The 15498-nt window shown below is 35.4% G+C and overlaps 1 protein-coding gene across 3 annotated transcripts in view; it reads left to right on the top strand.

The window, feature by feature from the left end:
* The window catches only part of fus (fusilli), a 63425-nt gene that overhangs the window by 8496 nt on the left and 39431 nt on the right, over nt 1-15498 (top strand). For all 3 annotated transcript variants that reach the window (XM_043414941.1, XM_043414940.1, XM_043414939.1), the window contains exon 2: nt 15236-15424. In XM_043414941.1, coding sequence (XP_043270876.1) covers nt 15236-15424 — 189 coding nt within the window. The remainder of the gene's footprint in view (nt 1-15235; nt 15425-15498) is intronic.

Genomic DNA, 15498 nt, shown 5'->3' with positions numbered 1-15498 from the left:
CGCATGCGGTTTTTCTCTAGATCTCGCACGATCGAGGACGATCGAGAGAACCAACTTCTCGCAGCGCTCCTATTCGACTAACGTGACATTTTAGTTTAAGGAGTTTCGGTACAGGCGATACAATGTTGCGATGCTAAACCATGCTAAAAAAATAAAAAATTTCAAAAAGTTGAGAATTTTATAAAATTTGGTGAACATATTCTTTAGTGCCAAATTTGACAATACAAATTTTTAAAGATTTTTCTTCTACACAGTTATCGAGTAATTGATCACTAAATTTCACGTGTACAAGCATAGCGTTTCCATATACATACGACGCTGAAGTTTGCAACGTTGGAGTCCAACGAAATGAAGGAAAAAAAACATTTGTAATTCACCAATTTATTTATTTCACGAAGTATCGGTGCAGGTTAAAAAACTACACATTGCAAATTCGACAGGGAACGAAATTGGAGAATTACTAGAATTATTGGAGAGTTTTTTTTATCATTTCGTTGGACCCCAACGTTGCAAACTTTAGCGTAACTTTTCGGGCATAAGAAATCTGCTTTAATGCGTAATTACTCGATAACTAAGTAGAAGAAAATTTTGAAAAAATTGTTGAAGAACATTATCACCAAATTTGATCACTTTCTTAATATTTAGACTTCTGTACCGAAACTCCTTAATTCTCGTATCATCTCACGAGACCCGAGGCATGCGAGTTTTACTCCTCTTTCTTTCTCGGTGTTTTTTCACTATTTACTTGATCCTCGCTTCCCTCAGAGGACTCTCGTTTCTCGCCGTGCTGTTGTTTCACGCTCTGCGTCTGGCACAGTAAAACTCGTCGTACGGCAAGATGGCGAAGTGCCAAGGGCACGGATGCGCGTGACAGGAGTGCGTTCCCGTCGACCTCGACGACAGGCCACGTTGACCGCGAGCAGACGCGACCTATGACCCCCCATCTCCTCGCCTCGCTTTTTTCGCTTTTTTCTTCCCCCTCCCGCTCCCTGCGTCCCCGTCACCTTCGTCGTTCACGCTATTCTCGCATGAACGAATTTGCAATATTTATGAGACAACATTTACCGCTTTTGACGTCCGGAAGCCCACTTCGAGGCTTTTCTCCTTAATATTCACCAGCTGAATAAACGATTCTTCATCAAACTAAATCCGATTCGGTTGCTCGAGAATCAACTCGGAATCATTCTGTTACTTTTACTAAATCATGATTAATTCTTTGACAATTAATCAACTAAATCATTCGAGCCAAATGAGTTGCGTGTGCGAACACTCTTCAAGGCACTTCACACGGTGCGTGTAAACTAATTATATAAAAACCCAGGATTGAAAAAAAATTCGTGGAAACTTTAAAAGGGCACATTTTTTCAATTCGATACAAAATTAGCACACGTTGAAAGCACTCGAGTCATTGAGCTCACGCGAAAACAACACCAAATCGAGGTCGAAGCGCGCGCGCGCCGTACGTGGTCGTACGTCTCGCGTCCAATATTTCGGGTTTCTCGGCCAGCTTTTATTTAAGGAAGTTGAGCCCGTACAGTCATTTTTTTTACCCAAAAGTTATGACCTGTACCTTTCAAAAGTTAGGCCAGTTTACAGTTTGGAAATGTTGCTGTTAAATAGAGGATCAATATTGGATTATTCGTTTCTCTTGGTTGATTCTTTCATCTGAAAAGATTTGAATGGAAATTTAATGGGATATTTAGATTAAATTTACACTTGTTAATAAATAGGTGTTTATTTCGAACAAATTACAGACCCATGATCTTAAGCAAACATTAGACTCATAAATTCCAACAAGATCTCACAAAATTGACGTATAACTCCAACTAGAATTTTGTGAGACGACTAATACGAACAGATGAATGATCCGTAGGTTGATAATTTTGTATGTGGATATCGCTAACCAATGAAGTAAATAATTGAAACAGAAACGATTACCTGATGTGTGTAGATAATGAATAATAATTGTAACTTTTCACCGTAACCTTTTCAAACAAACCATTGAATAGTCAACTGCATCATAGTCACTTCAATTGGTGACAAACTGTTTGTGTTGTCAAGACTATTTTTTCGTACTCAACATGAACCCCCCAAAAAAAAACAAAACCCATCAACATCGTAGTAGTTCAATATTTTTCTTGTCCCCCCCCTCCAAATTTCATATGTTTCAATAATCATAATTAAACTTTGGCAAATTTCACATTACAGAATTCACAGTCGATTATATAGAAAATTACATATTCATTTAAGGAAGTTGAGGCATTAGAATGAAAATGATGTCATCGCTTTTAAACCGATTGCATCTTATAAAGTGAAGTGTAAAAAAAAAATCAGTTCAATTTTCAGACAGTTTAGGAGCGTTGTTGCTGAGAAAAATCAATAACAATTTGGGCCAAATAACATGTAATCTTATGGAAGTCAAGACACATTCAATGATATCTCCGTTAAAAATGATGCTAAAAATATGAAATTTTTTGGGCAACATGAGCACGGCTTGCTGAATAATGTCAATTTTTCCAGATTTATTAGGAGATTTGCTGAGATTATATTAAGGATATATTGCACAGGCGATACAATGTTGCCATGCTAAACCATGCTAAAAACATAAAAAAATTCAAAATGATCAGAATTTTATAAAATTTGGTGAACATATTCTTTAGTGCCAAATTTGACAATACAAATTTTTTAAGATTTTTCTTCTGTACAGTTATCGAGTAATTGATCACTAAAGTTCACGTGTATAAGCATAGCGTTTCCATATATATAGGCATACATTCCGGGCATAAGAAATCTGCTTTAATGCGTAATTACTCGATAACTAAACAGAAGAAAATTTTGAAAAAATTTGTGTTTTCGGACTTGATGTTGAAGAACATTATCACCAAATTTGATCAATTTCTAATTATTTCGACTTTTGTATAATTCACCCTTAATAATAATCTGTTTTCCGTGCAGTTTTTTGAGGCTAGGATCGTCACCGTTCGTGTTTTCGACTGAGCTTTCACCAGTTTTTCGTCTTTTTTTTCCCAACTTTTCTTCAAAGTGTATGCAACATTGCCAAACTGTAAACTGGCCTAACTTTTGAAAGGTACAGGTCATAACTTTTGGGTAAAAAAATGACTGTACAGCCTCAACTTCCTTAACCATTTTGAACAGTTGCATACACTTTAAAGAAGAGTTGGGAAAAAAAAGACGAAAAACTGGTGAAAGCTCGGTCGAAAACACGGATGGTGACGATCCTAGCCTCAAAAAACTGCACGGGAAACAGATTATTATTAATATAATCTGAGCAAATCTCCTAATAAAACTGAAAAAAATTAACATTATTCAGCAAGCCTTGCTCATGTTGCACAAAAAATTTCATATTTTTAGCATCATTATCATTGAATGTGTCTTGACTCCCTTAAGGTTATGTTATTTGGCCCAAATTGTTATTGATTTTTCTCAGCAACGACGCTCCTAAACTGTCTGGAAATTTAACTAATTTTTTTTTTTACACTTCACTTTATAAGATGCAATCGGTTTAAAAGCGATGACATCATTTTCATTCTAATGCCTCAACTTCCTTAAGTATCGCAAAAAATATTTCAATAGTGCCGGCAAGTTGCGAAAATCCAGGCCTGTCTTTTTACTACTTTTTTACTCTAAAATGTGTGCGTTGCAGTTATCTTTATGGGTGACGTCAAAACTGTCAAATCGTCTTGTATTTTTCATTATCTTTCGCGTTGAAAAAATATTATAAAAGTTAGTATGCTCTGCAACAAATTGTGCTGAGCTAACTTATTCAACAGACACAAATGAGAAATTACTAATTAAAAGCGATTAATTTTTATCGCGATCACTGCAATTTTTTATTCGTTTCTAGCACAATTCGACACAGTCTAGTCCGAAACGAATGAAAAATTTCCGCAGGCCCGATGAAAATGCATCGCATCCTTTAAAAATGTGCTATATGAACTGCAGTTTTTCATTAACTAGCTCAGGCGCGCGTTCTAGCCAGTTTCTCTAGACAAATATATCGTTTCTGTCAAATCGTTCAAAAATAAAAATTTCATCGAACTTGCACGTGATTTTTATATACGAATGCTTATGTAATTTCAATCAATAAATGCTGCTTTCTAATGTATTTTTATTATCCTTTAATAAAGTTTCTGACAAAGCAATTTAAATTAATTAAGTCACTGATTGCATCCAACTGCCTGTAACATCAAATAAGCTCTGGAATGGAATGTAAGATTACGTTTGTATGAGGGAACCATTATAAACAATTTTATAATGAATACATACCATAAAAATTAGAATTCATATGTGGTTGTTTTAATATTGAGAAACCATTTTACTCCTTTTAGCTATACTTTTCAGGCACTTTAATAGACGAAAAATAATTTCATTATGTTGATTAAATGTTGGCTTTTTTACGTGCCTATCATTTCCGAATAAGCGTATGGAATTTTACAGGTTATTAAGGATATTTAAGGTATAAGAAGCCAATCAGAATACCAATAAAACGACAACTATAAGACTCACAAAATTCGATATTGCGCACACGCCGATTTTTTTTTCTTAGTAATAGTATCTGTTGAATAATTTAGCTCGATTTGTCATCGAGTTAATTTTTATGATTTTTTCTCTTGCACAGATGAGATCGCTTCTTTTAATCAGCTCTTACTAGCTCCAGCTACGTCCGTTCGGCTTCTCCGAACTAGTAAATAGACTGGATTTGATAATGTCTTTATGCAAAGTTTAATGCACCAATTGAAGGAATTACAGATCCATCCATCGCGGCATGCCTCGTATTGACTTGAACGAAATCTGATAACGATGCTTTCGCGTGAAATTACAACTGATAACTGCTGACTTCCACAGTGCAATCTTCTCACCGAGATTTCTTAAAGAGTAATTCGTATTTCTCAACCGATCTGAACGCAACGCGGCTCATTTTTATCTTCGAGCAAATTTATTCGGTCTCGCTTTTTATTTTTCACAGCTGCAAACTATTTTATTGGAAATTAACGGTTATATTGTTTCACTTTATTCGTCCTCGTTGATTTTTTTTGACCGTTTCATTCCAGGAAAAAAATCGTTCAATTTATTAGCCATATTTAAAAATTGCAATCTAAGAAATATTTTCCTTTCCATTCTCGTGAGTTTATCGATTTGGACACACTTATTCAAAACTTTTCAAAAGCTTTGCATATTTTTCGGCAAAAAAGGACGGACGTTTCGCCGTCTCCATTTTACGCTGGTATGATTGAGGCCAGCTGCCCGTCTCCGAGGAACATCTGCCAGGAACTCGTCGCTATACAGTACAGCTTTTGCTTTATACTTTTTCCTTATCCGACTTTTCTTTCTTATGAGAAATATAGACCGTTGAAAGTATAATTTTCTCAAGGCTTTTGCGAATGAAATTCCTTCCATTCGTAAAATTCAAACACTAAAAAATGTTGCATTTTTCGACTCTCGATTGTTTTTCAAATGTCTTAATATTTTTTTTTTGTTTTCGTCAATTTTCCTGCCTTCAAGTTCGATTTGTCGAAATATCGCATGAACGAATTGTAGGCTCATGAGAATAAGGATTTCTATGATGAATTCCATCAATGAGAACTTCCAAATTACAATAATTTCAATTATTTTATTACGAATTCTGTGAACAATCTCGAAACCGAGTTTTGTTGATGTAATATCAAAATATTCCTATGGTCTTAGTAAAACAAAAAAAAAATTACGTCCAGCCACCAAGATTTTTATTGTTTCAACAACTTTTCATTTCGGATAATGGATAAAATTATAAAAAATAGCATGAATGCTGTTGAAAAATTGGAGACAAGTACATTTATGTTTTATGTCACCTGGACAGTAGTCTCAGTGCAACCCTGTGTTTTACTCATGTAGTCCAAAAAACAAATGCACAATGATTTATAAGAAGTTGTTCGATCTATTCTCTCGAAACTTGTTTCAAATGAGCAATTTATTACTAAAGGTTATATAAAAAAACTATTTCAAACGTAATTAATAAGAAAAATGAATCTGCTAAATCTTGGTAATGCATGAAAAACGTTTGGTTCAAAGGAACAAAATGTTGTCAAATAAATGCAAAAGGATCGAGTACATCGGATGACGAATGAAAAAAATTTAAAACATAATGGTATGTAAAAAATTACGAAACCAACGGAAAATAATTTTAACAAAACGATTAAGAAAAAATTTCACAAATCATGAAAAAACATTGGATTAAAAAAAAAACACAGATCTGTAATTATATTGTAAAGGAAAAAAAAATTCAAATAGAACGTGAGAAATTCATTCCTACGGGAAGCATCAGGAACTTGAGAAAGTTTTAATGAATCAAAAAAGTTACCATCTCACAAGGAACATCACTTTGGTGTCCCCCTCCGATTTTCTTGAAACTGCTATATCTAAAAGAGCATTCGAAAGAAGAGGATTTTGCAATTTCACCAACAAGCATTCAACTGGTTTCGATAAAACCAAAACCAAAATGTTTCTTATCTAAAGTGATGAAAAGTTCACCATGTGCACGAAAAAAAAAAAAAAACGGGGCTAACCAGCACCCTTACATTCTTATATTTCTCACGCCACAATGAAAAAGAATGAATATGATGGAATGAATTGGGTTCTATTTCCATAAAAACATGAAAATAAAGTTCACGTGTTTTCTCATTTTTGCAAAATAGTAGTCTTAAGGGGGTGAACTATCCCCTTTTTTGAATTCTCGTACTATAGGTGGCTTATTTCTGTTTTACATGTTTTTGCTGATTCAAAATATTATAATAGTTTCGAATCAAGATTTTCTGACGTATTGAAGTCAATACAAGACTCTGAAAGGGTGAATCTCCCCCACTCGATTTTCCTCTTTATTCGTTATTTCAAAATTTCTCCCTGCATTTCGTTCAATTTGGTTGTTCTGCATCGAAATTACGAATTTAATTTTATATTATTAATATATATATAAATATGATATATTATAATATAATATAATAAATATAATATAGATAAAATAAAATACGTATCTCTTACTTTCGAATGCTCGTTCACATATAGCAGTTTCAAGAAAATCGGAGGGGGACACCAAAGTGATGTTCCTTATGAGTTATTTCGGATAATGGATAATCCGTTATTGTAACATTCAGAATCGTTTGAAAATTCCGAAAAAATATGTATCTGGCCCAGAAGGAAATGAGATTAAGCGCACTTCACTTTGCTTGACGTGCATTTCGTAAAAGTTTATAAATAGCTTTGCATGGAATTATTGTGATGAGTTGAGTTCGCGGTTACATCTGGAATATTCATGACGCCTTGTCCCTTGCAAATGTTTGACGATTCCGAAGAATGACGCGTATGAGGAGAAATCGTTCGTGAACGATTCAACGAGACAGCAGTACGCGGTGCTTCCAGATTTATATACATAACGCCGCGATACGGATGGAATATTAATTATGTCGAGTTCATCGAATATGCTCTTCATAGAATAACTAAGAACGAGTTCGTCGTTAGATGTGAGCATTTTTCCAGTGAAGCATTTGAAAAACTGGCCAAATAATGAGATTACTGCTGGAAAAATAGGGTGAACTGCCCATTGAAGGAACACGTAAGGCATTCGCGAATTGTTTTGAGATTTTTGTCCGTAGACACGACACTCTCTTCGAGGTCACACACTCACCACACTGGTGCAAATTTGCACTTCGACTTTTCAAAATCTTTGTTTCATCCATGAGTGTATGGAATTATTCTTACGAGACTTTTTAGGGGTAACAATTCTTTAGTAGTCGATTAAAATCGTCAAAAAAGTGGAAAAATGAAGTTTTCCCTTTTTATAAAGTAAGGTTGTGACGCGTGAATTGGCTCTTCATTGTCATCGCTTATCCGCGATTCCGATTGGTGCTTGAGTAACGACCATTGTGGGGCTAAATTTATTCGGAAAAAAACAACGTTCATTCGTCCTGTCAAAATGATAGCTTGGAATTCAAACCATATTTGACATTTTGTCGATATCGTTTTGCTCGACTCGATTTCTCGAAAATTCTTCGAATTGGACATTCTTTCAATAGTTATTAATGAGTTGAATTATTAAACGTAAATGAATCCTGGTAAAAATAAATAAAAAGTTACGCTTTGCAAGAAGATGACGAGCGCGGAGCGCGCATCTGTGACTCGCCTAGTATTATAGAAAAATGGCCAAATTGAAAAAAGGAATTTTGAAGTTCTAGACACTTGGAATTTCCGTGGGTGCGAATTTGCACTAGTGAAGTGTCTAATGACGCTGAAGTTTGCAACGTTGGAGTCCAACGAAATGATTAAAAAAAAACCTCCAATAATTCGAGTAATTCTCCAATTTCATTTCTTGTCGAATTCGCAATTCGTAGTTTTTCAATCTGCACTGATACTTCGTTACGTAAAAAATTGGTGAATTACGAATGTTTTTTTCGTTCATTTCGTTGGACTCCAACGTTGCAAACTTCAGCGTCGTAGTGTCTACGGGTTAAAGCGGGAGATAATGTGTAAGAACACACAAATAAACGCATTTATTGATCAAAGACTAATTGAATATTGCGTACGATTTTTTTCCCTTTCTTTCGATGAATTTTCTGGAAATTAGCAAAAAGAAACGTTATACCTGAAATCCCCAAGACCAAACACTTGACCCATTGAATGAACACTCATATTCAACATCACAGCTTTCACTGATGCTTGCTAGTTTTGTTTATTTATTTTCATTGATAAGGAGTAATTAAAATTAATGCAAAAATACATATTGTAATTGATATTAATATCAAAATAACAATAGAAACTTATTAATGTTTTTAATTATTCATCAGTGATTTATTCAATGAAAAGAAGCGAGGAATCCCTGTGTTCATTCAATGGGAAGAGTTATGAAATTTGACCGTATATGTGAACACTCGTGAGTTTAATGCATTCAGTAAGTTTAATGTATTCAATAAAAGTGAGTTTAATGTATTCAATAAAAAGAGATTAGACATCCCTGTGTTCATTCAATGAAAAATGTTGGTAAACTTGACCCCACATATGAACACTCGCGAATTTAATGCATTTTTAATGATTACACAATTAAATAGTGGTTAAACTTGAAGATTGGACAATTTTATTCTTACATTAATTGAAACTTTTCGTTAATCGTAATTCTTTGATTGATAACAAGCCGTCTGATCGAAAATACTCGAGACCGGGTCTACTATTGCGATTTACCGAAAAACGAACTCGCTGAATGTTTTATTTTATTTGCTATTAAAGGAAATTATTCGTTCTTAACCATTTTGTTCATTCATTAGCGGGTGTTCCGTAAATTGATGCTGAAGCTTGCAACGTTAGGGTCCAACGACATGAACGAAAAACAAACATTTTGAATTCTCCAACTTTTTTCCCTTTTCAATTTGCAATTGCTGGTAGTTTTTTCATCTATACAAATGGCTCGTGGAATGAAAAATTGGAACATTAAAAAAAATTTTTTTTTTTGTTCATTTCGTTGCACTCCAGCGTTGCAAACTTTAGCGTCATTCCGTAAGCCTTTGGATTAGAAGAATTGGAAAAAAGTGACGAGTGATTTGAAGAACTTGCATATCGCAATTTCTTCAGAATTGGTTTGAAATCAGCGTGGAAAAATTGGTTGAAAGACTTCAAAGAATAATATCGACCCTGGAAGGGATCGTTTTCGGTTAGAATCGATCACGACACGATGATCAAGGAGGAGTCCGCGTGCGGTGGGAGAACTCTCGGTTTTCCTTGACGCGATGATGAGCATGGCGACGATGACAAGGCCGAATGTATCAATTAATATTTTTCCACACACGCAAAAAATAGCATTACTCAGCAAACCTAACATTATTGGAATAGCATGATTGAGTAAAAATGTGTGTTTCGATAATTCCAGGACATTCTGACCTTCGCTTGATCATCTCAATCTCAAAAAAAAGTATTCCTGCGAATATTTCTGTTTCGTGATTCTCCCTAAATCTCGATACATTCAAAATAATGATGCGCAAGTAAACCAAGTTTTTGACAATTTTCAAAAACGAACTTTCGCTGTCGAAAGTGTTCGAACAAAATGTGACTCGATTTGTTTTAACAATCAAAGATTCACATTAGCGTTGAATACACAAAAAAGACATTTATCTGCAAACCTTGACGTTTTTTGACGACAAAGAATTCGTGAGAATCTGATTGCGAATGAAATTCGCATCGAACTTGCTAAAAATCCTACTTAAATATGCACAACTATATAATGATATGCATTTTAATATGTCCGCATGCATTTCCACATCTAAGTGCTGGAACTTGGCAAGGCGCTTCTTGATAAGAGTCGAAGGTTGCATTCGTAATATTTCGAAAACACGCGCGAATAATATGCGAAAATATATAATCCGTGCGTGTTGTTATCATAATGATTAATATTACAATCAACATTACGATTTCCGTGCTGCTTTTTGATATTTCAAAAAAGTTAATAAAACAATACATAATGTTATCAAACGAAGCTGAAGTTTGCAACGTTGGAGTCCAACTAACCTAACGAAAAAAACATTTGTAATTCACTCATTTTTTATTTCACGAAATAATTGTGTAGATTGAAAAACTACGAATTGCAAATTCGGTAGGAAACAAAAATGTAGAATTACTGAAATCGTTGGAGAGTTTTTTAACTTTCTTTTAATTGTTATTGAAAATGAAAAAAAAAAAAAAAAATTGTCATTGGAAGCGAGTGCACGTCCATTGAATTCCTGAAATTAGCGAGTCTCTCTGAAGGTTCGTGCTGATGGGATTCTGCGAGTATGATGATAGTCTGACACTTCTCGAGAACGCGAGACTTTGTACCGTGCGCAGGTATATTTAAAAGCTTCCGAGAGTATGCTGGTCTCTCATCTCGGAATTCTCACGTCATACAGTTGACGCGAGATAACAAATTGTAGAGACTTTTGCGCGATGTTTGAACTGAGATTAAATATATCTTTTATTGAGCTTCCTAGTCTTTTGGTGATGTTTATTCAATGTTGCGAATGCACATTCATGCATCGAGTACGAAAACTCGTGGCAATTAGCTCGGAAACGAATCTCCAGATTTTCATGCAATTGCTATCTTCATTTTTTATGTTTTTCCAAGATTTCGCTCTTTCGTCGTTAAGGAGGGTGGATCGCGACGATACAATGTTGCCATGCCAAAGCATGTTATAAATATTAAGAATTTCAAAATGATAAGCATTTCGTAAAATTTGGTTAATGTATTGTTTAAAAATATATAAGACAATATAATTTTTTTTTTAGATTTTCCTATCACATAGCTTTCGAGTAATTGAACACTAAAGTTCACGTGTACAAGCATAGAGTTTACATATATTTGTAAACTCGTGCTACATCTCGTGCACAAGAACTTCGATTTAACGCTCAATTATGCGATAACCATGTGGTGAAAAAATTTGAAAAAAATTGTATTTACATAGCGGAAAGCAGGGCAAAGCGGAACACTTCCCGAAAATTTAGAACATTTTTTTATCCATTGGAAATCTGCGAAATTTCTTTATTCGATTAAAAACATGCTTCAAAAACTCAAAATTGGAGGGAAAAAAATTTTTTTTTGAAGATTGATTTTTTTTAAATCAATAAATTGACTTATCAGTTCAACATAAGCCGTGAAATAGTTATTATCATTGAAAATATGAAAATTTCTAACATGTATGTTTATACAACTTAATCTCATTTATACGATAATAACTTCATGTTACTCTTATTTTTTAAGGATACACACCTGAAAGTGAGAAGAATCACAACTCTTTTGCTTTTTTGGTAATACCGTGGAAAATGGATTTAATGTGTGTTTAATAAAACAATAGCAGTTGTTCCTCTTAGCGATATGGCGAACTCGTTGGAATTTTAGTTTTTCCCAGCAGACGTCGCTTGCAAGGCACAACATTACTTACGGTTGGGATAGGAAAATGTCTGTTGAAGGCACTGAAAATGCTGTTCTAGTTTTCGAATGAGCTGATCCCATTTCGATCTCCATCGAAGAATTCATTCGCGGATTCTGACTCAAATTTTAGTCTGAATTATTTTAGTCATAAGATTTTTATTCGCATCTCAGATGAAAATGAATGTGATGAGAACAGTGCGTTTGTTCTTCTTTCATTGATCAATTTTGTTTCACCAATTTCAACGAAGCACTGTTGAAATAAAACGTCGAGAAACGAAGAACTTTTAACAATATTCAAAATAAGTAAAAAAATTGACACAAACATTTTTTCGTACAAAGAAAAGGCCACTTTTGCCCCATTTTTTTCATAAACTTCAAATTCTATTTAATTCCATCACACACCTGAGAAAATCGATCAGAATCGTCAAAAGAGCTTTTTTTCGGGGGGGAGTTCCCTTTGCCCCATAATTTTTTTTTTTTTTTTTTTATAGTATATGAGAAATAAGTGTGAAGAACCAATTTTTTAACACAGCAATAGTTGACAGAACGTATGTGAACCGACACTAGTTCAACTGCTTTTAAGAGTACCACGAAGTTATCGTAAACGAGATAAAATTGCACAAATATCACATATTTTGAAAATATCCATATTTTCAATGATAATAACTATTTCACGACTTATCTTAAGCTGATAATTCAATTTATTGATCGAAAAAAAAAAAATTTCAAAAAAAAAATTTTTTTTCTCCAATTTTACGTTTTTGAAGCGCATGTTTTCAGCCGAATAACGAAATTTTGCAGATTTCCAATAGAGAAAAAAACGTTCCACATTTTCGGGGGAGTGTTCCGCTTTGCCCGCCTGTTAATCGTTGCCCTACTTGATGCCAAAGAATGTTATCACCAAATTTGATTAAATTCTGATTATTTTGATTTGGTGATCCACCCTCCTTAAAATTTTCTTCGAACAGACAATCTTGTTTTCACCTCTCTCGCGTACTCGAAAGATTCTTGAATTCGGACACGATCCTCCTTCTAAGCTCGCGTGCCACTTTTTCTTACCGCGGAAAACTGTAGTATGGAAAATCCTGTTCCGATCGGTTATTACACGCCGGATTACATGGCAAACTACCTTGATCTGTTAACCTCAGTGGTGCGCTCAACCGATCGACGTTCACGACGCTCAAGAATAACTCCTTCATTTATATGTACATTTCTTACGCTCCGCAGCGTGGCTCTTCGAGAAGAAGACGCGTTACGAGCTCGCACACACATGCGATTCGAAACAAACGTTCCTCATAATCTATGCGAACCGCGTACACGTGGTGCCAAGGAACAAACGTCAATATTCATGGGGCGAGCTTCCAAAAAAGTCGCCCTTTTTCCCGGTCGCGTTGGGTCCCAGCAAAACACTCGAAACGCGCCGAGTTCTCCTTGTAAGTGCGCATATCCGGTGCGATGTAACAGTCGCTGAAATTCGTTGTTTCGTACGAAAAAGTAGTGTTGAAAGTAAAACTTTTGCCTTTGTTACAAATCTAGCCAAAATTCGATGAGCCGAAGTCGTGCCATTTGACCCTCTCAAGCTATGACGCTAAAGTTTCCAACGTTGGAGTCCAACGAAATGATCGAAAAAAACTCTTCAATAATTCCAGTAATTCCCCTATTTTGTTCCCTGTCAAATTTGCGATTCGTAGTTTTTCAAGCTGCACCAACGATTCGTGAAATAAAAAATTGGTGAATTACAAACGTTTTTTTCGTTCATTTCATTGGACTCCAACGTTGGAAACTTCAGCGTCGTCTCAAGCTTCGATTTAGCCGGATGATATTTCATTGCAGACTGCGACGAAACTTGACAGCACCGTTATTTTTCGGTTGAAAAAACTGAAGTCTGAATGCTCGAAACAAGCGAATTCCCGCGTCTCGATCAATTTTTTATCCAATCTTCAAAGACTTTGATTATTCGAATTGTAGTGTGATACGAAATGTACAAAATATTCAGCACAATCGCGTAAAGCTGCATCCTTCGGTTTTGCGTCATACACCGGCTGCCATTTATCGTCCACAGAGAGATTCCTGATGTCACGATGACGAAGGATCGTTAAACGGGTCAAAGGTTCATCCTTAGCACAGCTGTTGATGTATTTCTATCGAGCATTTTTTCCAGTTCGTTTAATACGAGCGGTCTGTTCGTTAGTATCTGTGTCGCGAGTCGAGGACGAGCCACGTGGACGTTTTTTAGTCGCTTTTCAAAAATATATTCACGTCATTATCACTTGGGAACTGGTAGCGTTGCAGCTATAATGAATCTTGTGCAACTCCATTCCTGTGAAATAATACACTCGTATTCGTTGGGATATGACGAGGAACTATCACCGCGAGCAAAGATTAGTGTCAAATTTGCTGTAAAATACAGGAGCGAAATAATGAAATTCATCTTAACAAAAACGTTGATTCATCATTCGTAACAGATTTGTAATTTTTTTTTTTTACGATAACCTATTTATTTACAGGATTTTTTACGAATGATGATTCTCCTCTTTCGATTCAAGCATCGCGGTTACTCGATGGAGTTGCGAACAAATGTGATCAAACATTGTGCTTGAAGTAAAACAAGACTTCATGAAACTTCGGTTCCACTGTAAAAAGTTTGAAGCAAAAATAAGCGAACCCAGAGCTCGCTCTAAAGATTTTTTTTACATATCTGTGCCACGTGAAATGAGCGATAATAAAATGATTTTTTAATTATCCCTCGGTCTCAGGAAAAAAAAAACATTTTTGCGCCTATGAATATGCAACTGGTGCGACATGACAGTAGCCAGCGAGGTGCTGGGATGCATAATTGCAGGCGCTCAAGAACTCTCAGTGGTTCTCAACGTCCTGCGATTATCAATCGTCCACGATAGTCTACAATATATCGTGGCATTTGTTCATCAATGAAACTCGACTGGTTTCGATCTAAACTCTTTTTTCTACTATCTCATTTACCTGCGGATCGTTGAAATAGTAAAGTTGAGTAATTTTGGGTATTCGAAACATAATTTGTCGGAAATTACGACCAAAAACCTGGAGGAGTTTTATCGATTTTTTCTCAAACAGCTGGCAAAATTTTATTTTTATGCTTTGCCTAAAAAGTCAAATAAACAAAAAAAAGTTGAACAAACTTTTTCCTACTTTCCTTCTTTCGTCGTTCTTCGAGAAAATGAAAAATACTCCATCGACGCGAGCCATCTTTCTCGTGAATGTCGAAAAATTCATAATTAAAGGAGAAACAAAATTAGATGAAGAAATTTGTGATTCCAGGTTATGGGATGGCAGCAATACGTTGTGAAACCAGCGGCGATGGATCGTGGGGTCGATGGCGCTGACACTAACGCCATACCGGCCGGAAGCAGCGGCGTTTTGTCCGAAACTGCACTCGCCCATGCTCCTGCCCTTACCGAAGAGTTCATTCGAGAAAACGGAGTTTCCTTGGAACAGGCGATACGTCAGGTTGGTGCACTCATCTACCGATACAGTTTCAGTTTATTACGTCGAATGCATTTCTCATGCTGCTTCTCCCAAAT

This window comes from Venturia canescens, chromosome 3 (genome assembly GCF_019457755.1).
Source record: "Venturia canescens isolate UGA chromosome 3, ASM1945775v1, whole genome shotgun sequence".
NCBI classification, from domain to species: Eukaryota; Metazoa; Arthropoda; class Insecta; order Hymenoptera; family Ichneumonidae; genus Venturia; species Venturia canescens.
The sequence above is the reverse complement of the archived record's forward strand: the minus strand, read 5'-3'. Positions and strand labels throughout refer to the sequence as shown.